The sequence below is a fragment of the Hemicordylus capensis genome, chromosome 1 (genome assembly GCF_027244095.1).
Source record: "Hemicordylus capensis ecotype Gifberg chromosome 1, rHemCap1.1.pri, whole genome shotgun sequence".
Lineage (NCBI taxonomy): Eukaryota > Metazoa > Chordata > Lepidosauria > Squamata > Cordylidae > Hemicordylus > Hemicordylus capensis.
In genome coordinates, this window is record NC_069657.1 from 231,822,764 (window position 1) to 231,846,057 (window position 23,294).

Genomic DNA, 23,294 nt, shown 5'->3' on the forward strand with positions numbered 1-23,294 from the left:
GTCTTAGAACTGCTGGCAGCGTGCAAGGCGTTAAAAACATTCCAACAGTCTATATTGAATCAAGTGGTCCAGATACAAATGGACATCACAGCAATCACATATATAAACAACCAAGCGGGGACGGTGTCTCAATCGCTATGTCAGCTCAGTCTACAGATGTGGAATTGGTGCATTGTTTGGAAGATCCATATGGTAGCCATCCATAAAAAAGGGGAAGACAACACGTTGGAAGATGCATTGAGCAGAACCCACATTCTGCAGCAGGACAAATGGGAGATGGACCCAGACATTCTGAAAGAACTATTCACACATTGGACAAAATCATCAGTAGATCTCTTTTGTGACACAGGACAACAAAAAGTGCAAACATTACTGCTCAAGGATGGGGCTGCGAGAGCAGTCAAAGAGAGATGCATTCTAGTTCCAGTGGATGCAGAGTTTATTCTATTTGTTCCCTCCATATCTATTGCTGAACAGGGTGGTAGCCAAGATGCTACAGGACAAAACCAAAGGGATTCTGATAACCCCTTGGTGTCCAAGACAGCCATGGTTTCCGCAGCTGCTCAAACTGTCTGGGCGGAACTACAGACATCTCCCTCAGCATCCCAACCAAATAAGTCAAGAAAGGGACCAGCTACTACACCCAAACCCGGAGATGCTAAAACTTACAGTGTGGAGGATAGATTACTGAACAAATTAAGCTTAACCAAAGGAAAGCTTCCATAAGAAAAAATTACAATGCCAAATAGAAGGGGTTTTGCACTTATGCAAAAACCAAGGCATTTAAACCCAAACAGGCAACATTAAAGAATGTGCTACTGTATCTTACAACTTTAAAGGCAAAGGGACTAGCAAATATATCGCAAATGTATTGTTAAAAGTCCATTTGGCTGCAATATCACCCTGCCACAGCAGATGGGATGGGAAAACAGTATTCACCCACCCAAAATGCAAGAGCTTCATGAAGGGCATTAATAACGTCTACCCTCCAGTGCGGCAACCTATGGACAAATGGAGCCTCTTGCTGGTGCTCACCACATTGACAGAAAAGCCTTTTGGTGACAGCATCCATGAGGCTGGTGACCCTTAAGACATTATTTCTGGTGGCAATAACAAGTGCAAAGCATGTGAGTGAACTCTTTGCATTACGTATAGACTAGGTTCCATGAGGAAAAAGTGGTGATGCATTTAGACCCGGAATTCAGACCCATTGTAGTCTCAGATTTCCACTTAAATCAAGATGTGGTCCTTCCGACATTTTTTAGAAACCCTTCTGCAACATTAGAACGATCTATGCATTCTTTAGACATACACAGAGCACTACTGTTCTATTTGAAAAGAACAGCAGACATCAGGAAAACAAAGCATCTCTTCACAAAGAACACCATAAGGGCAACCCTCCATCACGCCAACGAGTGTCGCATTGGCTTGTGGAGACGATATTCCTGGCATATACACTACAAAAAGTAACTCTTCCAAGAACTGTGAAAGCCTATTCTACAAAGGCGTATGCAACTTCAGCAGCACACTTGTCAGGAATAAGATATAAAGACATCTGTATGGTGGCATCCTGGGCTTCAGACCAGATGTTTATAAAGCATTATGCGTTTAGACCTTTGCTCTGCGACGGTGGCCAAATTTGGGAGGTCTATGCTAAAAAAGGTGCTACAGTAGCTTGTGGCTCCCACCACTCTCTGGGAAGCTCGTAATTCACCCAATCTTTATGACTGCCGTGGATCACTAATCAGATAAACAGGTTGCTTACCTGTAACAGATGATCTGTTAGTGATCCACGACATTCATAAAATCCTCCTGGTCATCCCCGCAGCAAAGCACAAGCAACTTTGCTAGAAAGGGCAGGGGGGAGAAAACTGGTCAGCAAGAAACTGGAAGAGGGACGCCAAACCACCAATATAAGAAAGCGTGGAGCATGGGCAGTGGGCATTTGCTGGTGTTTCAATGAGCTAACGAATTTTACCCGAAGTGGTATGTGCAGGTGCAGAACCCAATCTTTATGAATGTTATGGATCACTAACAGATCTTTATGAATGCTGTGGATCACTAACAGATCATCTGTTACAGGTAAGCAACCTGTTTATATAGTGAGATGTGCTCATTATGGCTTGGATCCCAAAACCATGAATAAATTTCTGCTCACACAATGGAAGTTCCTCTTGCATGGACACACAGACACACATATCAAAGAACAGCTTCTGAGGCTTAGGGTACCCTCTGGAGCAGAATGCAATGTGGTGTAGGGGGCTGCAGTTGGGATGTGGAGTATACTCTCTGAAAATCAGAGAAATCTCCTCCCCTTTGACCTTCTATTCAAGTAAGGGGCTCTTTGGAACTAAGCCTGTAACTTCCTATGCATCTAAAACATAGCATGTTTAAGACAAATAAAAGCCTTTACTCTTTCACCTAGTGCATGTTCTATTCTTTATTTGTGTTTAGAACCAGAATCCAGGCATTTTTTAATGGATTCTATTTAAAATGAGTCATGAATTTGAATGCCCAGCCAAAGCCCCTATGAATGGTATCCCCCACAGATATGTGGTTTGAATCTATCAGTGAATGACCTTAGGACTGTGAAACGACTTGTTGTTGTGGGGAAACCCCCAAACCCGACGATGGCATCGAAACCGCCAACTAAGACAGCGTTCAAACGCTGCACAGAGTGCCGTGCTAAACTACTAACAATGGATAGCCATGATGCCTGCTTGCTATGCTTGGGAGAACAGCATAACCCTGCCACTTGCAAGATATGTTGCTCCTTCTCTAAACAGACTCTAAAGAATTGAGCGCTGAGATTGAGAGCAGCACTACGTGATGATGCACTTCGCCCACTGACACTGAGATCTTCGACATCACGGTAGGTGTCAAGTGCAGATACGTGTACGGAAGTGACTCCTTCGGTGGACTCTGCAAAGCAGCAGTTGAAAGCCACCTGGCAGCAGGAATTTAAACGGCCAGAGGTGGTTGAAAAGAAGCACCACTGGCGCAAGCAGCACAAACATCTTTTGTCCACAGATGAGAGCGAGTGCTCACCTCCTAGGAAAAGGACAAAAAAGACCCACACCAGGAGTGGCACGCCGTTGCCAACAGGCTTACAGACCAAGGTCAAGGAGTGGGATTCCACAGCACAGATTTCAGCATCGCCTTGGATACTGTTGACACCATTGGCATCGACAACTACCGCGCTGACCGTGGTTTTGGTGAATTGCCCATCGACATTGATGTCAACGTCGAAGGAGGTATTGAGGGAGCTCTTCCCCTCAATGTCGACAGCATTGGTGTGGCGCAGCACAATGGCAATGACTCCTGCGCAGACCCCTACTCACGTGCTGGCAGCTACACCGCAGAGCACGTACCAGCCAGAGGGCTATATGGACTTCGGGGAAGGAGCAGCGGCTGAGGAAGAAGTGGTGCCAGACCCGAAGTCAAAAACCTCATTGATTGCTCTGTTGGAGTCGACTGAGAGCACTCCATCGGGCTTGAGTTTCCAGGGTTTCTTGGGGCTCGAAGTTGAGCAAGGTACCGAAGACACGGCGCATCCGATACCGAAAACTCCCTCAACGTTGCCCGTGAGGTCACAGCGTTTGGCACCAAACCAAATATGGTTGTTTTCAGCTGCAACTAGTCCAATAGGACTGCTGATGACCCAAACAACTGATCGAGTGGGAATAACCAGGCCATTACCCTTGTTTGCTCGCCCAGGCGCAGCCTATGCACTACTGCAATATACAACCACCCAAGGATTATCTTCTGCTGGAGTGTCTAGCCAAATGACGCATAGCTGTGGGTTTAGGCATACCCCGCCTGTGGTTTATCCTGCTGACTACGCAGAATATAAGATCTGGAAGGTACAGCAGGAGGTGCTGCACCAGCAGACAGCACTGCAGGCGCCGCTATTGCCAAAGGACCTGGTTATGGTAGTTCATATGGCAACCACGGCATGCCAGACACATGCCACAACTGACCATCCGGTTGTACCAATAAGATAACAGCAAGACGTACCAGCAAATCCCAAAAGGATGCCACCTAGGAAGACAGTTCCTAGCTTACCTGTAAGCTCGCCTACGGGACCATCTGAGAAAGGTAATGCTGATTCCACGTATACACTGGAAACTGAAGAGGAAGAGAGCATTGTTGAGCCAGATCCTATGGAGCCTGATCCTCCTGCAGAGGTTCCACCTAAGACTTCTGTTTCTCCAACGGAAGAGCTGAAGGCTTATCACGCTCAGATAAGGGAGATGGCTGAGACTTTGGGATTAGAATTGAAGCAGCCGGAAATGGATCTAAAGGATCCTGTCTACAACATGATGGCGAAGGCAAAGGTAGCACATCCGGTGTCTCTTCCCATGCTACCTGCAATTACTAAAGCTGCACAGTCAGCATGGAAAGTGCTGCAGATGTCTACTGCCACGTCAAGGAAGTTGGAGGGGTTGTATCGGATACAAGAAGAAGAAAACACCTACCTCATGATACATCCAATACCAAACTCCATTGTTGTAGAATGTACATCCTCTAGGGGTAGACAATGCCACGCCACTCCTGCTGAGAAGAAAGGGAGAAAACTTGATGTTTGAGGCTGCAAAATCTATGCCACTTCTAGCCTGGCGATAAAAATAGTGAACTACTCTGCATGTTTAGCGAGATATGGACATCATCTGTGGGATGTCCTTTTTTGGGACTCACCAACAATGTCTCCAAAAGAGTTTCAAGATAAATTTGCACAAACATATGAGAAAGCAACTGTTGTAACCCAGCATCTACTCAGTACATTGAAGCACTTAGCAGAAACAGAATAGAGAGCGATGACCACAGCAATGACCTTGCTCCGCCATCTATGGCTAAGGTCCACAAACCTGCAACAGGAGCTGTGGGGTAGAGTAGAGCACTTACCTTATGATGGGAAGGGACTCCTTGCAGAGTCCACAGACACTACTATGGAATCCTGGAAGAAGTCTAGATTCACTGCAAAGTCATCCAGGCTACAAGCGCTACGGGACAGACGGCCCATAATGGCTCATACGGGAAGCAGCAACGGGAAGCATACGGGAAGCAGCAACAGACAGAAGAGAATTCAGGAGGCAGTATAGGCCTTTTCAATGAAACAAGCCCTATGGACAAAGACAGAAGGGTCAGAAGCAGGGCAGAGAGCAAACCAAGCAGTCTCTTCTACTGCAAATGCACACGGTAACACAAGCTTAGTCACCCAAGGCTCCGAACATCAGCCTTGTGAGTGCTGGCATATCCATCAAGCTGGCAAGCCATGCTCAAGCATGGCACAATATAACATCAGACCAGTGGGGTCTAAATATTATAAGGTCTGATTACGCAATAGAGTTAAAGGCTTTGCCTCCATTTCAGGAGGTGAAGTTTACCAGGCCAACCTCGGTTCTACAAGAAGTAGTACAAGTGTTACTGCAGAAACAGGCAATTGTGCAAGTGTGGTGGATGGACAGGATATCGGGGTTTTACTCCCGATATTACCAAATCCCCAAGAGAGATGGGGGGATACACGCTATTATGGACCTGAGAGAACTGAATTTTTCATAGGCACTCAGAAGTTCAGGATGATTACCCTGCATGGAATCTTGTACTTCCTTGCCAAGGAGAAATGGGCAACGGCCCTAGACTTAAAGGACGCTTATTTCCATTTAGGGATATGCTAGTCGCACCTCAAGTACCTGCAGCTCACGGTTTGCAATACAGCATACCAATATGTGGTTTTGCCATTCGATCTATCAGTGTATCAACTATCACTTCAGTTTTCATTTACAGACAGTGCAATTGAGCTCTGTTAAAATCAATGAGACCGTTGTCATTGGCCTCTGTAGGAGGTAGAAGCCATCCATAGTGAATCCATATAAAACTGAACTTTAGAAGAAAATCTTGGTTATAGAAATATTTTTCTAAAATTAAAATATGTTTTCATTTGTAAACCAATGGCTGCTAAAATATCTTTGGCAAAGGGCCCTGTTGCCTTCAAGCACAGCTGAACAAATAAACCACTGATGCACACAGAATGATAAATCAAGAAGTAAGGAACTTTGAAAATAATGCTGGGTCCAGCAAGGTGGAGGAAGGTTTACATCTTTAATATTAATGCATGTTGTATAAACTGCTTTTTAAAACTCATTAATTTATGGCAAGGAAACTTGCACAAATATTATTCTAGATTTTTGCATATACAAAACCCCAAAATTGTCTAAAATTCAAACCAGCTTTTCTTTCCTTCCAAGGTAAAATGACTCTTTGGCCCCTCCTTAACAAGATTTTAAAAACAGAAAAGGAAAATAATCTAAACAGCAAATTATTCAAAAAGCTTTCGGAATTAGTTTATTATCATACCATATTAATCAAACAGTTATTCAAGTCACATCCAGCATTTTATGAAGAAGAATTTCTCAACTTGCTAAACAGTGGAGTTTGGCTGTAAACATGCACCTCAAGGCAGTTCTTGGAATGTATATATTTTGAACAATAAAAATAAAATATTCTATTTCTACAGCTTTCCATTTCTTCCAAACAAGTTGAAAATTGAGATGCTTTATGTACAATTGGAATATATTAAAAAGTTTTAAAACCATCTTTTAAAAAGAGAAAGCAAATTGAAGGGGAAATCATGACTTCTCCAGAATTGTACCCCATTTCTCAACCCATGTTCTACCTAAACATCAGTAGGGCAGATGAGTTTTGCAGCTTGTCAATATATTCTGTTCACCTAGATTCCCATATTCCAAATAATGAAGTTTTATCTAGAAGTTTATCATTCAGAATCTGAGCCACCTTAGCCTTCTCTATTGGTCATTATTAAAGCAGGATTCCTTTTATGACTGCCTCATGCTTTTCCTGCAGAAGGGTTCCTGGTTAGTCCTAGCATGTCTCAGTTACAAAGGATTTGGGGTAGGAAGGAAGGAACAGTAGCTCAATGAAACAGCAGTACTCTACAGGCAGCATCGGGAAAGGGACGGACTCCTGAGCAGGCAACAGCTGGAGCAGTTAGCACCATTTTAATTTCTTTTAACTGCTTTTATTCACTAGATTTTCAAGGTTGTTGGTACTCCTTGGATAGATGATGGGAGTTTTGCTTTTTGCCTTTTGGATTTACTTTTTCCTTCTTTGACCTCCTAAGGGAGTGTGATTTTTATCTCTATCTGTGTTGCTTATTAATGGAAGTCTCAGCATTTTATCATTATTATCCTCCACATTCAAGAATGGAACATAAAGTGCTCTTGAGAAACAGTCCAGATGGTTCACAAAAGGAAGTGAAAACATCCAAACAAGCTAAAATTGATAAATACTTGAATCAACAGGAGTTAGTGAGTATTTTGGATTCCTTTGAAACTTCTAAAATGTTTGTTCCTCTGGCAGACAATACACCAGGGAAATCTGTTTCTGACTCTAACCCTAAATTAGATTATTCTGCTGAGAAAACTGAATTACTAAATATTAATGCTGAGATTAGAATATCCTTGCCTAGTGAATAATTCTTTGAATGCTACTCAAGCTCAAGTAGGAGGCTCTCTAGAAGCTTTGATTAAAAATGGAGATTCATTGTCCATCCCTAGATCCTTCTGAAATGGAAATTGAAACATGAGATTTATGACAAAGTTAGATCTGATCTTTCAGGTTCAGCTGCCTCCTGCCTCTTAACAGCTCAAACAGTGATAATGATTTGTCAGAAGAAAACAGAGGTTTCTGATAAACTGGATACAATTAAAAAGATTTTAGAGGATCAAGGGTGGGGGGGGGGAAGCAGCTAATGATCCTATTGACTTAACTTACAAACAGACACAGTTGCTGCAAGGGGGTGATATTTCTCCCTTAAAACTTTTGGTGTCTAAAGAACAGCAGAGAAATAAATAATAGAAACCAAAGCTCAAAACAACAACACCAGAGTTCTACATACTAGGCAAATTGCCCTTACGATTCTGGAAAACTCCTTAAACGTGGGGTGTTGGCGAAATAAGTGGATAATCAAATGCTCTTTAGGGCAGTTATTATGTTGGCACATTCGAGATGTCGATTTATCTTCATATGAATTATTGCCCAGCTGTCCAGAGGCTAGGAGACGTCTGTTAACCTTCCATCAGCCATTAATCCCCACTGTTTTAATTCAGGAAAAACTGTATTTAGATCATTGAAGTAAGAGTAAGATAGTAAGAGAAGGGCAAGCAAACAGTAGCAATGAGTAAAATGAAAACTCACATAAAACTATTAGATCTGAGCCAGGTGTGCTGGAGAATGGCCAGAAATGAACTGTGTTTGGTGGTGGAGACAAGAAGTGCTTCAAAGAAAATATCTCTGGACATAAACCTAAGCCACTAGATAAGAAAACTCTGTTGATAGAATGCAAGGCCATTGGGCAGAGGATCTTCTGATAAACTTTGCTGAAGTGAAATACACTTGTTTTTGTACAAGATTCAGTGTGTAACTTACCCAAGCAAAATAAGAGGCAGTGAAGAACCAAGGAGTCTTATATCTTTAAACAGTGATGTGAAAGAAGGAATTGACACTGTTAAGGATATCCTGAAGCAAGACCTCAAATTAATATCCTTGAATGGGTCTAAGGCCTCAAAGGCTATAAGCGAACAGAATTTTCAAAATTGTGATAAATTGGATTCCATCCATGAGCACCATAAAGTTATTCTTGTTCATAAAACAGGCAACATTACTACTGCTTGAAAAGTATTTTGAGGTCCCTGATTTTAGGCTGATTGAAGGTGAAGAAGTTTTACAGAACAAGGAGGTCAAAGAGACTAAATTAGTAGTGGTTGAAATTGGTGTCCAAAATCTTTGTCTTCCTGCTCCTTCTGTTAATTGAACCTTTAACTTCAACACAATTCAAAAGACAGTCCTTGTGGTCTCATTCTTTGAGGTAATGGAGATGCCACAGAGTGATTCTGCCGAAATGAATGGATTACCTCAGTCAATTACAAGTTTAGAAAAATCAGCATCAAATAGAGAAGAAACTGTAATCCATCATTTGGAAGTGACTAAGTGACATTTAACAACTGTGAGGCCTTTATCTTTTATAAACATGGAATGTGGCTGGTTGGAGGTCCAAGGTTAAGGATGTCTCCTTTATTGATTTTGATTTTGTGATGCTGCAGGCAACATGGTTTGATGATGAGCTTAGTTTAGGTAGTTATATTTCTTTCTCCCTGAATCCAGTTCCAGGCTTGGGAGAGGTAGATTATGTGGTGAGTAAGTTTGCTGGTCTCTATTGCTCTTCAAGCAACATTAATTAGGGGAGACCTGAGAGGGTGGATAGAGGCAGGGGGTAGATTCTGTTAGCTCCCTGACCTCTCCTGACAAACAGCTGCCTCACCCTGCCTGCGCATTCCTGTCTCGACTGAGGAAGTTTGGTTTTTGCAGCCCCAGACCTTCTGAAGGACTGGCTTGGGACAACCTGATTGCTGCCCTATTCCACCTGTGCCTTCTCTCTGAGTGCTTGACCTGTTCCACCTGTCCCCAAGGACCAGAGATCTCTCATGAGAGGAGAGATTTCTGGAGTCCTTGACAGCATATATTGGAGGGAGGCACACCAGAGGCGTAGCTGATGGAATAGCCAGTGGACCGCCTGTAGGCGGCTGCCAAAGAGGGCTGGCCGTTCGTGCCGGGCCTTCGGTGTGAGACTGAGGTCGGGGGGGGTGTTATAAGGTGAGGTTGGAGGTCTGGGTTGTATGTTGTTAGTTCTCCCTTTTATTAGGTTGTGCCAGGCCTTTTGTTATCATGTGTTTGGGTTCTCTTGGGCAGATGGTGTGTGTCCAGTGGCTCTGGGGCAGCTATTACTGTTGTGGTAGGGAATAGAAGAATTGGCGTTGGCAGAGCAGCTGGCCATTACAGGGGGAAAGAAACCAGTAACTTAGTAACTGTTTCCACTTCTGGCTGCCTTGTCAGCATTCTGGCCTCGGGGAGCAGTTCCAGCTTCCCACAGAACCTAGCCTTGCTCCTTTGCAATGCCAGGTCAGTTCAGAATAAGACCGTAATCATCCATGATTTGATCATGGATGAGGGAGCCGACCTGGCTTGTATAACTGAGACCTGCATGGGGGAGGCTAGTGGCCCAGTTTGGGCCCAGCTTCTTCCACCAGGCTACTCTGTTGTGGACCAGGCCTAGGGGATGTGGGTGGAGGAGTGGAGTGGCTGTGGTCCATAATGATACCATTTCCCTTACATTTCCCTGTCAGACAGCTTACATAGTGTGTCTTTCTAAGGCTGGCAACTAGGGATAGATTGGGGATTCTGTTGGTGTACCGTCCACCCCGCTGCCCAACTGACTCCCTAACTGAGCTGACGGAGCTGGTCTCAAGAGTTGGTGTTGGAGTCACCCAGACTTTTGGTTCTGGGTGACTTCAATATCCATTGTGCGGCTCAGGACTTCATAGCAGCCATGACAGCTATGGGCCTATCCCAACTAGTTTCAGGACCAACTCATGTTGCAGGCCATAAACTTGATTTGGTCTTTTGTTCAGATCAGGGGGGTGTTCCGTACGTGCAGGATCCTGTGGTTTCCCCATTGTCATGGACGGACCACTACCTGTTTTCCCCATTGTCATGGACGGACCACTACCATTGTCATGGACTGGACCACTCACAGCCACAACCTAGCCCTGCAGGGGTGGAGGACCTATTAAGATGGTCCACCTGAGACGGCTGTTGGATCTAGTAGGATTCCAAAAAGCCTTAGAGGGTTTTGATGTTGGTCCTGCCAGTGATTCTGTTAATGCCCTGGTGGGAAACTGGAATAGGGAACTCACCAGGGCAGTAGACACGATCGCTTCTAAGCGTCCTTTCTGATCTGCTTTAAAAGTGGTCTCTTGGTATACAGAGGAGTTATGGAGTCTGAAGCAGCAAGGTAGGCAACTGGAGTGCAAGTGGAGGAGAACTCTGCTTGAATGTGACAGGACACAGCATAGAGCCCATTTGAAGGTTTATGTGGAGGTGGTGCATGTGGCAAAAAAACAATTCTGGTCTGCACGCATTGCTTCTGCAGGTTCTCATCTAGCAGAGCTGTCCCAGGTGTGAGGAGTTTGATTCAGGCTCCTTCCAGTTCAAACCAATTCCCGGGGACTTTGTTCTGCTGTGATTCTTTTAATGGGTTCTTTGCGGACAAAATCTCCTGTATTCGGGCCGACTTGGACTCCACTGTTTCTGCAGAGTCTATTAAGGTGGTGTCCAGCAATCCCTCTTGCAGCATTAGATTGGATCAGTTTCAGTCTGTGATGCCTGATGACGTGAACAAGTTGTTTGGAGTGGTGCAGCCTAACACTTGTTCTCTGGATCCTTGCCCGACTTGGCTGCTTTTATCTAGCAGGGAGATTGTTGGGGATGGCTTAGTTAATATCATTAGCTCATCGCTGAGGGAGGGTAGGATGCCTCCTTGTTTGAAGGAGGCAATGATTAGACCACCTCTTAAGAAATCTTCCCTAGATCCCTCAGTTATGGACAGTAATAGGCTGGTCTCCAATCTCCCATGGTTGGGCAAGGTGACTGAGAGAGTGGTGGCTAACCAGCTCCAGGCGGTTTTGGAGGAAACCAGTTATCTAGACCTGTTTCAAACTGGCTTTAGAGCGGAATATGGGGCTGAGTTTGCCTTGGTCGGTCTGATGGATGACCTTTACCAGGGAATCGACAGAGGGAGTGTAACTCTGTTGGTTCTTTTGGATCTCTCGGCGGCGTTCAATACCAACGAACATGGTATCCTTCTGGATCGCCTGGGGGAATTGGGCATAGAAGGCACTGCTCTGCAGTGGTTCCACTCCTATCTCTCAGGCAGATTCCAGATGGTGGAGCTTGGTGACAGTTGCTCCTCAAAACAGGAGCTGTTATATGGAGTCCCTCAGGGCTCCATTCTGTCACCAGTGCTTTTCAATATTTACATGAAACCACTGGGTGAGGTCATCAGGAGATTTGGTGCAGGGTGTTATCATCAGTATGCTGATGACACCCAAATCTATTCTCCTTATCATCATCATCATCATCATGAAATGGCATTCACTACCTAAATGCCTGCCTACAGGCAGTAATGGGCTGGATGAGGGATAACAAATTGAAGCTGAATCCAAGCAAGACAGAGGTGATCATTGTGGGGGATCAGAATTTAAGGGATGAGTTAGATCTTCCTGTGCTGTATGGGGTTACACTGCCCCAGAAGAAAGAGGTATGCAGCTTGGGAGTGCTCCTGGATCCAGGCCTCACTATGGTATCTCAGGTGGAGGCTATGGCCAGGAGTGCTTTCTGTCAGCTTCGGCTGATTCGACAGCTGTGTCCATTCCTTGAAGAGAACGATCTCAAAACAGTGGTGCATCAGCTAGTAACCTCTAGGCTCAACTACTGCAATGCACTCTATGTGGGGCTGCCTTTGTATGTAGTCCAGAAACTTCAGTTAGTTCAAAATGCGGCAGCCAGATTAGTCTCTGGGGTAACCCGGAGAGACCATGTTATTCCTGTCTTAAAACAGCTGCATTGGCTGCCGATATGTTTCCAGGAGAAATACAAAGTGCTGGTTATTACCTTTAAAGCCCTAAATGGCTTGGGTCCGGGTTACCTTAGAGAGCGCCTTCTTCGGTATGATTCCCATCGCTCGTCGAGGTCATCTGGAGAGGTCCGTCTCCAGTTACGACCGGTACGTCTGGTGGCGACTCGGAACTGGGCCTTTTCTGTAGCTGCTCCTGGTCTATGGATGCACTCCTGGCAGATATGTGCAGTTTAGGTTCGCTGTCGGCCTTTAAGAGAGCCCGAAAAACCTATTTGTTTGGCCTGGCCTTCCAAGGCTTGTAAAGTGTTGGTTTTTTTAAAAAAGTATTTTAATTGGTTTTAAATGGTTTTAATAGTTTTTGAATAGTTTTTATATTGTTTTTAGCATTGGGTTTGAATTGTGGGTTTTATGTCTTTTTAAAAAGTTGTACACAGCTCAGAGCCTCTGGATGGGGCAATCTATAAATTCAATTAATTAATTAATTAATTAATTAATTAATTATGCTGCCATCCCTCGAGCATTTAGTGTTGGCTGTTGAGACCAAACTTGATAGTGCCCGCATATTATTGGTAAATGTTTACTTTCTGCCAGGGAGGACCCAAGCACAAATCGATGAAATATTGATTAAATTGTTAAATTCCTTTCCTCATGCCCATGTTATAGTTGTTGGGGATTTTAATGCACATATGGGCTTAAATGACATAGCTCTTTATCAACAGTTCAAAGAAAATCCACCTGATGTAGGTGATGTCCCACCTCCTCTTGTTTCCAGACAATTTAAAGATCAGGTTGGAAACTATGCTGGTTTACGTCTTGCAAAAACAATGGCCAAATTAGATTTATACTCATTAAATGGTGCAGTACAGGGAGACTGGCTAGTGGATTTCAGTTTTTGGGCAGGAGCTAAAATGTCTACCATTGCTTATGTTATGATTTAAAGGAATTTAATTGACAATTTGGAGGAATTCAGGGTGGCTACCGGACAGTGACCATCTTATTGGTGTATTATATATCAACTCCTTTTTGAGACAATCTTTTTTAGATAGAGTTGAAGATCATTTTATTGCAGCTAAGGTTCAGCCACTATGGGTTAAGTGGTCTGAGCCAGTTAAGGATCAAATTGCAATGGCCCTTAAGTCTGATAATTTGGAGGAGGCTAGATCTGCAGTACAAAGGGAACAAATGGAGGTATTATCGACCTTTTATGAAAATTTAGTTCAGATTCTTAAATCTGCCTTAATCACATTAACAGCACATGGTCCTATTAGGTCAGATAGATATTTATGATATTCCAAGTCCTGGTTTGACCAGGAATGCAAAGAGGCAAAAAGAAAACCTATTCAGAGCTATCAAGCCTATAGAGATGGTTCAAATGCCTTCTCTCCTCAGACTCTTATTGTGCAAAAAAGGGAATACAAGATTCTGCTTAAAATGGAAAAGAAAGCTGCCAAAGCCACTAGGCAACAATTTATGTGGCATGTACCAAAAATTCTTCATTACTTTGGCGCCTTGTGAAAAACCAACCCTTATATTGTCCATCCCATCCCGTACATTATAATCCCCCAAAGTATGGAAAAACCATTTCCGATTCTTGTTTACTGCAGCTGAGTCTGGAGATTGCATTACAAAGTTGGATGTGGGCTTTTTACCTGAGTGGCCTGCAGTATCAACTACTGAAGTAATAACTCTAGTGCATCAGTTCAAACTAGGCAAAGCCCCCGGGACTGATTGGATTACAATTGAATTAGTTTTAGAAAGCCTTGATTGGTGGCCTCTGTACTTGCCTCACTTTTTTCGGCTATAGATGCTACTGCATCTGTTACAAAAGATTGGGGTATTGCACTAATTATTCCACTTTATAAGAAGGGCAGGCAAGATTTGCCTGCAAACTATCATCCTATCATTTTACTTAGTGTAGTTAATAAAATTTATGCTAAACATCTTCATGAGAAATTAATGGATTGGATAGAAGAGGGAAATATACTAGCAGACAAACAGGCTGGTTTTAGACCTAGTCACTCCATAGTGGATCAAGCCCTGATACTCCAACACTTGGCTGAAAAATCTACAACAAAGCCAAATAAAGCTTTCTATCTGGCTTTTGTTGATTTTAGAAATGCTCTTTCTTCAATCTCCAGAGAAAAATTATTGCAAAACCTGATGCGTTCTACAACTGAGCGTCACTTTCTCTTACTGTTATACAAGATGTATGAGGATACTAGTTTAAAGGTCCAATGTAGTAGGCAAGGTCATCTTACAGAAGAAATTCCAGTCAAAAGAGGAGTAAGGCAAGGTTGTATTTTAGCTCCAACTCTTTTTAATTTATATATTAATTCTCTTGTTACTTATGTAAATAATCCTAATCATCATCCACCTAATTTAGCTGATAGACATGTGTCAATATAACTATATGCCACATGTCTATTTAGGACAATGTTGCTCTTTTTTCTCAAACACCAGTTGGACTTAGATGCGCTTTAAATGTCCTTTCCTCTTTTTTGCAAGGATTATTACTTAGAAATCAATTATGATAAGACCAAGGTACTGGTGTTCTCCAAAAGGAAAAAAATTGGAGTAAGAAATTGGAAGATAAATAATCATAAAATTGAACAAGTTATTTGCTTTAAATATCTAGGCATAGTTTTTGAAGCATCAGGCAACAGAAATGCTCACCTAATTATGTTCTGCCAAATGCTCAGAGATTTACAAGGGCTATCTTTTATTTCTATTGTTCCAGAGGTGATTAATTTATACCTGCTGCAGTTAAACTATTTTTAGCTAAATCTTCTATGCAGTTACTCTTGGAGCTCATATTGGACCACCAATTTTTTAAATAAATAAATAAATTAGAAGTCCTCCAATCAAAATTTTTAAGGAGTATCTTTCGGGCACCATGGTGTGTACCCAATGCTGCACTTCATCTGGAGGCAGGGATTTCCAAAACTGAGACACGGCAATGGCTAAGCATCTTTGATCTATGGTAAAATTAAATTTCCATCCTTCTGGTATGGTAGCAGTGGTATTCACAGATGTTTTTCAATCTTATTGGAAACAAACTTTGGAAAAGAACCATGGGCTATCCCCTTGTTATTTAAAATCTATGGAGTTTTCAAAAGCCAAGTTGGTAGTTAAAAATAATGTATTAGATATGGAGAAGCAGACAGAGCTTAGTCACATGCCCAGAGGCATTATCTTGGGAAACCAAGGTGTCAATAATAAACCAGCTAGATATCTGAGTATAAGAACTATTCCCAAGTATCGTAAAACTCTAACACTTGCTCATTGCAATGCACTTCAAACAGCTGTACTAGAAGGGAGGTACAATAAAAGACCTTATGCTGATAAATTTTGCCCTTTTACCAGTGGGAGTATAGAAACATCACACATACTGCTATATTGTAATTTTTATAGGGACATTCAAGATTACTATTTTTACCCCTCGTAAAAGAATTTCCAGGCCATTGAAATAATTTTTATCTTCATTTGCTTTTAGCTGATACATCTGATGAAATTTCTTTAAATGGTGCCAAGTTTTGTTCAATAGCTGGGGAAGTTCACCAGAAGCTGGCTGGCATCAGTTTAATGTATAGTTTTAATGGTGGTGTCGATTTTGATTAAGTGCTGTCAAGTCAGTGTTGACTCTTAGCGACCACCAAGGGTCATCCTTCTTCTCTTTCCTTCAACTTTCCCCAGCGCTATGGACTTCTCAAGGGAGCTGGGTTTTTGCATAATGTGTCCGAAGTGCGATAGTTTCAGCCTGGTCATTTGTACCTCGAGTGAAAATTCTGGATTGATTTGTTCTATGAGCCATTTGTCTGTTTTCCTGGCTGTCCATGGTCTCCTCCAAAGTCTTCACCAGCACCAAAGTTCAAAAGTGTCAATACTTTTTCTATCTTGCTTCTTCAAAGTCCAGCTTTCACAGCCATAGAGTGTCATAGGGAAAACCACTGTCTGAACGATTCTAATTTTTGTAGGTATAGACACATTACGGCATCTAAATATCCTTTCCATGGCCTTCATTGCAACCCTACCAAGTGCTAGTCTGCAGCATATTTCTTTACTGCTGGATCCTTCACTGTTGATGGTCGATCCTAAAAGGCAGAAGCTATCCACCACTTCAATGTCTTCATTATCAATTCTGAGGCTGGTTGCTGTACCCATTATCATTAGTCTCATCTTCTTTACATGTAGCTGTAGTTCCATTTTTTCACTGTGTTCCTTGACTTTCATTACTAAAGCTTGCAGATCATCCATATTCTCAGCTATCAGAGTGGTGTCATCAGCGTAGCGCAAGTTATTGATGTTTCTCTCTTTTTCTTTTGTTTTTCTTTATGGGATTTTGGATAATTCTGATCAACGATCAAAATAAATCATTCATTCATTCATACAGGCAGTGTCCATTGAAGTACCCATGATGTTTGTACAAAGGTGTACCCATCAGTCACAATATTAGCAGTGGCTGCACTATCTGGGGGAGAATTAAATTTTACCATATATGAGATTTGTCAATATACATGTTTTATATGCTCAAAAAAAGAAATTGTGTGTCTAGATTTTTGGAAGGCCTTTGCACTCACAAAAAATGTTGAATGTAACTGATTGGGAAATTGTCAGGAGGGCTAATATGCCCACCAAAACTGCCTGATCAGAACTCTGATATGTCTCAGAAATTTTGTCAGACCCTTCCTCCACCCTCTCTCTGTCTCCCACCTTACTGCATGGGGGCCACAGGGACAGGAGGGACAATATCCCTGTCCCTCCTATGGTGCACTGAAGCCAACCTTTATGGCTCCAGTGCTCCATAGGAGTAAAGAGGACATTGCGCCTATAGTCCCTGATTCCCACCAAGTCCCTGGTAAGGGAGAGAGAGGGGCGGGGCGGGGAGGAGACAGGCAACACCTGTCAGAACTCATTCCAATAATGCCTGACAGATGACATATTGGGGCTGACATGCCTGTCAGGTTGACACAACTGCACAGTCTTACTAAATAACACTTTTATTCTGAATCCAGTGTCTCTAATTATGATACACAATTTTTACTCAGAAAATATGTTAAGACCCTGAGAGTGCCAGTGAAAGTAAAAAAAATTATTTTAATATCCCCTTTCTAAACATGTTTCTGAAGGTGGCTTCTTTATTTCATTGGAAATATATGAAATATATTTAGTTAAGTATTCGTTCACATGCTACTACTTGGTTGATACATTGGCTACACTATCAAATGTAACATGTTAAGGATTAAAAATCCTTAATAGAATATTATTTTATGGGGTATAATTCTTAATTTATTAAGTCGTTGCCCAGTCTTTGTTGACAGTGCGTGCCGAAACTGCGCAGAGGCTGCAGGGGACAGCACCACAGCAATGTGAGATGTTTGGAGAGCAGGTGCCACCACCAGAACAGCAGCGGGGCATGAATGAGCAGATAAGGAGCTCCTTACCTGATTTTTAAGGCAACTGCTTCCTGCCCTGCTGAGCCTGTTCAAACACGGGTGCCCAAGCTGGTTTGGCGCTTCCTAGAGGCACCAAACTGGTCCATGTACGTTCCTAAAGCACAAAAGTTAGATGAAGAGGCTTTACTCTCTGTTATTGTAATGTAATGAAGACTGAGGGCAAAATTACATGTCATAAAGGCAGCCATGTTTGTTCATATAAATAATGGGAGCATGGACTGAACTCTCTCCAATTGAGTACTTCTCTCTTAGCCTGACTCTCACAGGCACTATACAGATGTGCTTGTCATATCTTGTTAGACACGAAAATATTATACCTTATCTGGTTCAAATTTGTTTCCTGCCAGCTACTGGAAAATGTTTTTAGGAACATAGGAAGCTGCCTTATACAGAGTCAGACCATTGGTCCATCTAGCTCAGTATTGTCTACACGGACTGGCAGCGGCTTCTCCAAGGTTACAATCAGGAGTCTCTCTCAGCTCATCTCCTATCTTGGAGATGCCAGGGAGGGAACTTGGAACCTTCTGCATGCAAGCACACAGATGCTCTTCCCAGAGCGGCCCCATCCCCTATCTTACAGTGCTCACATGTAATCTATGATTCAAATGCAAACCAGGGTGGACCCTGCTTAGCAAAGAGAACAATTCATGTTTGCTACCACAAGATCAGCTTTCCTCCTGACAGACAGAACTGACAGCTCTCCTCCCAGAGAATCAACTGCAATTGCATATCAAGGTTCCTAGGCACAGCGGGGAAATGCTTGACTAACTAGCAGAAGTTTGCCGGTTCGAATCCCCGCTGGTACTATATCGGGCAGCAGCGATATAGGAAGATGCTGAAAGGCATCATCTCATACTGCGTGGGAGGAGGTAATGGTAAACCCCTCCTGTATTCTACCAAAGAAAACAGGGCTCTGTGGATGCCAGGAGTTGAAATTGACTTGACAGCACACTTTACATTTAAGCCTTTTATTGTAACAATATTGCTACAGAATTTGGATTGTTGACTACATTTCAAGTATTTTTCTAGCACGGGTGGTTATGGAGAGCTGCTTGTGGCATGTGTACAAAGACCCCAGTGTTCAAGACTCAGAGCTTCTGTGTCTCACATGGCCACCTAACTCCTTCTGTATAACTCCTTACATCAGGGCTGTACTTCTTTTTTTAAAAAACCAACTTTTTTTCCAATTTTATTGAAACATAAAGCAGAAGGGGAAAAATACAGTGTCATATTTCTTTAAGCAAGTACTAGAAAGATAACTTTCTAAATATATTAACAGTTCTAAGAAAATTCGGCAGTAGTGATCTACATTTGATTACATCTGATCAACACTTGGTTGCATAAAGCTGCATACATAAACCACCCAGAGACGTAGGTTTTGGGCGGTATAGAAATGTTTTAATAAATAAGTAAATAAATAAATAATAAAGCTTCAGAAATCAAATCCGGACAATGGGAACAAATGATGTCCTTGTTGGATATTGAAGTTTATAAAGTGATCCCAAGTTGACATAAATGACTCAGTTGAGACTTAATTCATATAAGATGAAACTTTAGAAATTGAGGCATAACCCCATAATTTCAAAAACCAGTCATTTAAAGAGGGGACTTCAGAAACATGCCAGTTATCCTCTCTAATAAAACGCTTGGTGTCCGTCCGTGGACGGACACCAAGCGTGCGTTCGTGCCTTGCCTGTTCTGGGCATGCGCGGAGCGCATGCCCAGAACAGAGCCAGGGAGGCACAAACACCAGGACCCAGCAACCATCTTGGGCGGCCAGAAGCGGCCGCCCCGAAGAAGCCGGGAAGAGCCGGCGAGGGAAAAGGCGGGGCCGGGAAGAGGCGGCGAGGGAAACGGCGGGGCCAGAAGCAGCCTCCGTGAACAAAGGAAAGACCCAAAAAAAGGACAAAGGGCTGCGGCGGCCGCAAGGCAGGGAATGTTGGCGGGGGCGGACGACACTATGGGCGGCGGGGGCGGCACTCAGTCCAGCTGCGGGGAGAGGATAAACAGTGGGGAGAGTCGGCCGGGGCGGGCGGCGGGGGCGGCACTCAGACCGGGCGCTAGGTTTTTTTTTTGGTCTGCTTCTCTCCTCGCGGCCGGTCTGGTGTCCTGCCTTTTGGGACCCCCCCACCGTCAGTATGCCTCGCCTCCCCTCCCCATGGTTAGCTGTGCCATCTCGCTTGCCAAGTGACTCTCCCACCGGGTCCTGAGTTTGCAGGGAGGGGACCCTCTAGGTTCAGCCGTACTGGGAGAAGGGAAAGCGCTGAGGGCCTCCCTACCTACTTCCTGGAAGAGACGGGCACTCCGGCTCTCGAGCAGCCCGGCCTGGCCCGGGCCTCCTCTGTGCCGTTCCTCTCCTGGCCACTCCGTCCTTTCCAGCGTTCAGTGAGGCCAGCAGGCTGATGCAGAGCGGGGCTGCGGAAGAGGACCCTGCCGATGAGAGTGTAGAGCACGGTGGCCAGGAAGAGCGGGGTGGCGAAGAAGAGGGCAAAGTCGGACAGGTAGATGGGCAGGTAGAGGTTGCCGGCGGGGCGGGTGGTATTCTTGGCGGCGGCAGCGGAACTCTCCCCTACTAGCGCCCGTTATTTCAACGGGCTTGAAAACACTAGTGAGCATATAAAATTCTGGCTGCAGTAATCATATATAAAGAAAGCTCATTACATTTAGAAGGAATATAAGGTTTTGTCCTACTTAAAAGAAAGATTGCTGGTAAAAAAGGAAATTTAATCTCTAAAATGTGTTCCATTTTCTTCTGAATTTGCTTCCAATACAATTGAGCCTTGTTACAGGTCCACCACATATGGAAAAATGACCCTGGTTGGTAATTACATTTCCAACCGTTTTTTGAGAACGAATTATCTATCGTATTAATTATCAGGGAAGTCATGTACCATCTGAAAAACATCTTACACCAGTTTCCCTTTAGCTCATAACACATTGTAAATTTAATGTTTCTTTTCCACTGGTATTCCCAGTCAGACATAACAATCGTCCTGTTGAGATTCTGCATCCACTTTATCATGCACTCCTTAACCTGCTCCATCTGTCTCATATTTCAGCAACAGATTATATATTTTTCCCAACAAATGGTCCTATTTCAGCTAATTAAGTCTTCAAAGTCAGTCAGTTCTCTAAATTTTCCACCTTGTATTTGTAACTCTTTCCATACTACCGAACTAATCTGGACCTGTTGAAACCAAGATGGTTGTTGAGATTCAGAATCTGACTTACTCTGCGTTAAGTCTTGAGTTAAACTTTGCAAAGTATATAAATTGTCTTTCCAAAATTTGTACTTAGAAGAAGATTCATCTTCATAAAAGTAAATGTTCAAAATTGACGCCGAAGGAGATAATCTTGGACTTATTCTTTTTTTGGTATTTATCCCAAACACAACAAAGACTTTGTCTGATAGCATGCTGATGTATCTCCAAATCTTTTCTCATACTGGTTACCCACAAAAAATTATGCAGTCTTCTGGAAAGACCAGAGCTCTCCATACTGGCAGAATGACCGCAAGGGGTTGTAATCCAATTGGAAATCCAAGTCAGGCAGCTAGCATAAAGCTTCAAATTGGGAACGGCTAGCTCACCTCTCTTTTAGATCCTGCATAACTTTAAATTGAATTCTAGGTTTTTTGTAATTCCAAATAAATGAATTTAGCTTACTCTGCCACTTATTCAAAATCTTGCCATCAATCTTCATAGGAATCATTTGGAAAATAAAGTTCATTCTTGGTAATATATTCATTTTTATTGCAGAAATCCTACCAAGCCACGAAAGAGTCAGCTTTTTCCATCTATCCAAATCAGTGATTAGTTTCCATATTTGTAAATAATTATTATACCTTGTTAATTTAATTCCCAAGTATTTAATTGGCTTTACATCAGGGCTGTACTTCAAACCTGTTTGATTTCAACTCAAATGTGTGAAGTTAAGCATTCGTATTTTCAAATAAAAGTATATTCATCAATGATTCACCAAATATACTTAGAATGCAAAATTTGCGGGAAAGTTGCCTCAGGATTTGGTACTTCTGGGAGTTCAATACTTCAGCATTGTGCTATTTTCTAATAAAAGGATAGGGTGAGTAATTACAACTAAAAAAAATAATTTGTAAGTTTGGTGTTGCATTTTCTATTTTCCATTTTGTCCATTTTGTTTTTAAGCCTGTCCCACATATTTAGTTCATGGCTTGTCTCTCTCCTTCTCACTGCAGTCTCTTTCTTTCTTTAAACAATAGGAAAAGCCGCTTTTGTCAGAAGCAGCAAGAAGAAAGGAGAAGGACCTTGTATCAAAAGAAATAGAAAAGTTTCGTGGATCAATTCAAGCCCTTTGTCGAAGTGCTCTCCCTCTTGGTAAAATAATGGATTATATTCAGGAGGATGTGGATTCCATGAGGAATGAACTTCAGATGTGGAAAAATGAAAATAAACAACTCGAGGAGGCCCTACAGAAGGAGCAGGGGTGAGGATATTGAGAAATATACACAACTGTGTATATTGTGTATACACAATTGAGAAATGTACTCAATCTATGTAGAAATTGTCTACATAGAGTTTTAGGAGGCAAGTTTTAATCTATATTTTTTAAAGTCAGGAGTCTGTTTGAGGACTCTGACGCTAGACTGAAAGAGAAGGTAGGGTAGGAGAGGTCTCTACCAATAGCCAAGACCCCCTACTGTTGCTAAAATGATAAATATAATATAAATAAATAAATATAAATAATAGGAGAGTCAGAACACAGGAGATAGAAGCACATACACATATCCCTTAAGCTGCTGGGGATGTCCATAGCATCACAAGCAGGTGTGCAAGCCTCTGAAAACATCCATTGTATTAAGCAGAAGATTAGTGAGCAACCACTTGCTTCCCACCAGCCTAACACAGGCTGCCTGCAAGATGTATCAGGTTTTGCACTCAGCTGTGCGGAAGCCCTGAGTGATCAGCTGATCAGTGCATAGGATTGCACTGTCTGACTCCCCAGTCCAACGCAGTGTTGAACCACTCTGGTTCTCAGATTAAGCTTTAATGAGGACTTCCATCCCACCTTTCCACCATGGATAAAACCTCAGAATTATCGATCAGAATCTTTATTTCAGTCTTTAACTAGCATAAGTTAAAAAGAATATTAAAGCTATGAAATAATATTTAAAAAGCAGTAGCGTCTATGTCTAGAAGCTGTGGAAACATTAACTATAGAGTTACGAGGTGGTGACATAAAGACTATAAAATTAAGACAATAAGTATAATATATAATGTAAAATACATAAAAACCTATAAATTGCTGTTAAACTAGAGTCTATGAGAAGCTGCAAAAAGCTATAAAATTAAGCATAATAAAGGTAGGAC

At 42.6% G+C, this 23,294-nt stretch overlaps 1 protein-coding gene across 4 annotated transcripts in view; it reads left to right on the forward strand.

Moving 5' to 3' along the window:
- The window catches only part of TRAF3IP1 (TRAF3 interacting protein 1), a 91,333-nt gene that overhangs the window by 55,983 nt on the left and 12,056 nt on the right, over nt 1-23,294 (forward strand). For all 4 annotated transcript variants that reach the window (XM_053283206.1, XM_053283203.1, XM_053283205.1 and 1 more), the window contains one exon: nt 22,187-22,410. In XM_053283206.1, coding sequence (XP_053139181.1) covers nt 22,187-22,410 — 224 coding nt within the window. The remainder of the gene's footprint in view (nt 1-22,186; nt 22,411-23,294) is intronic.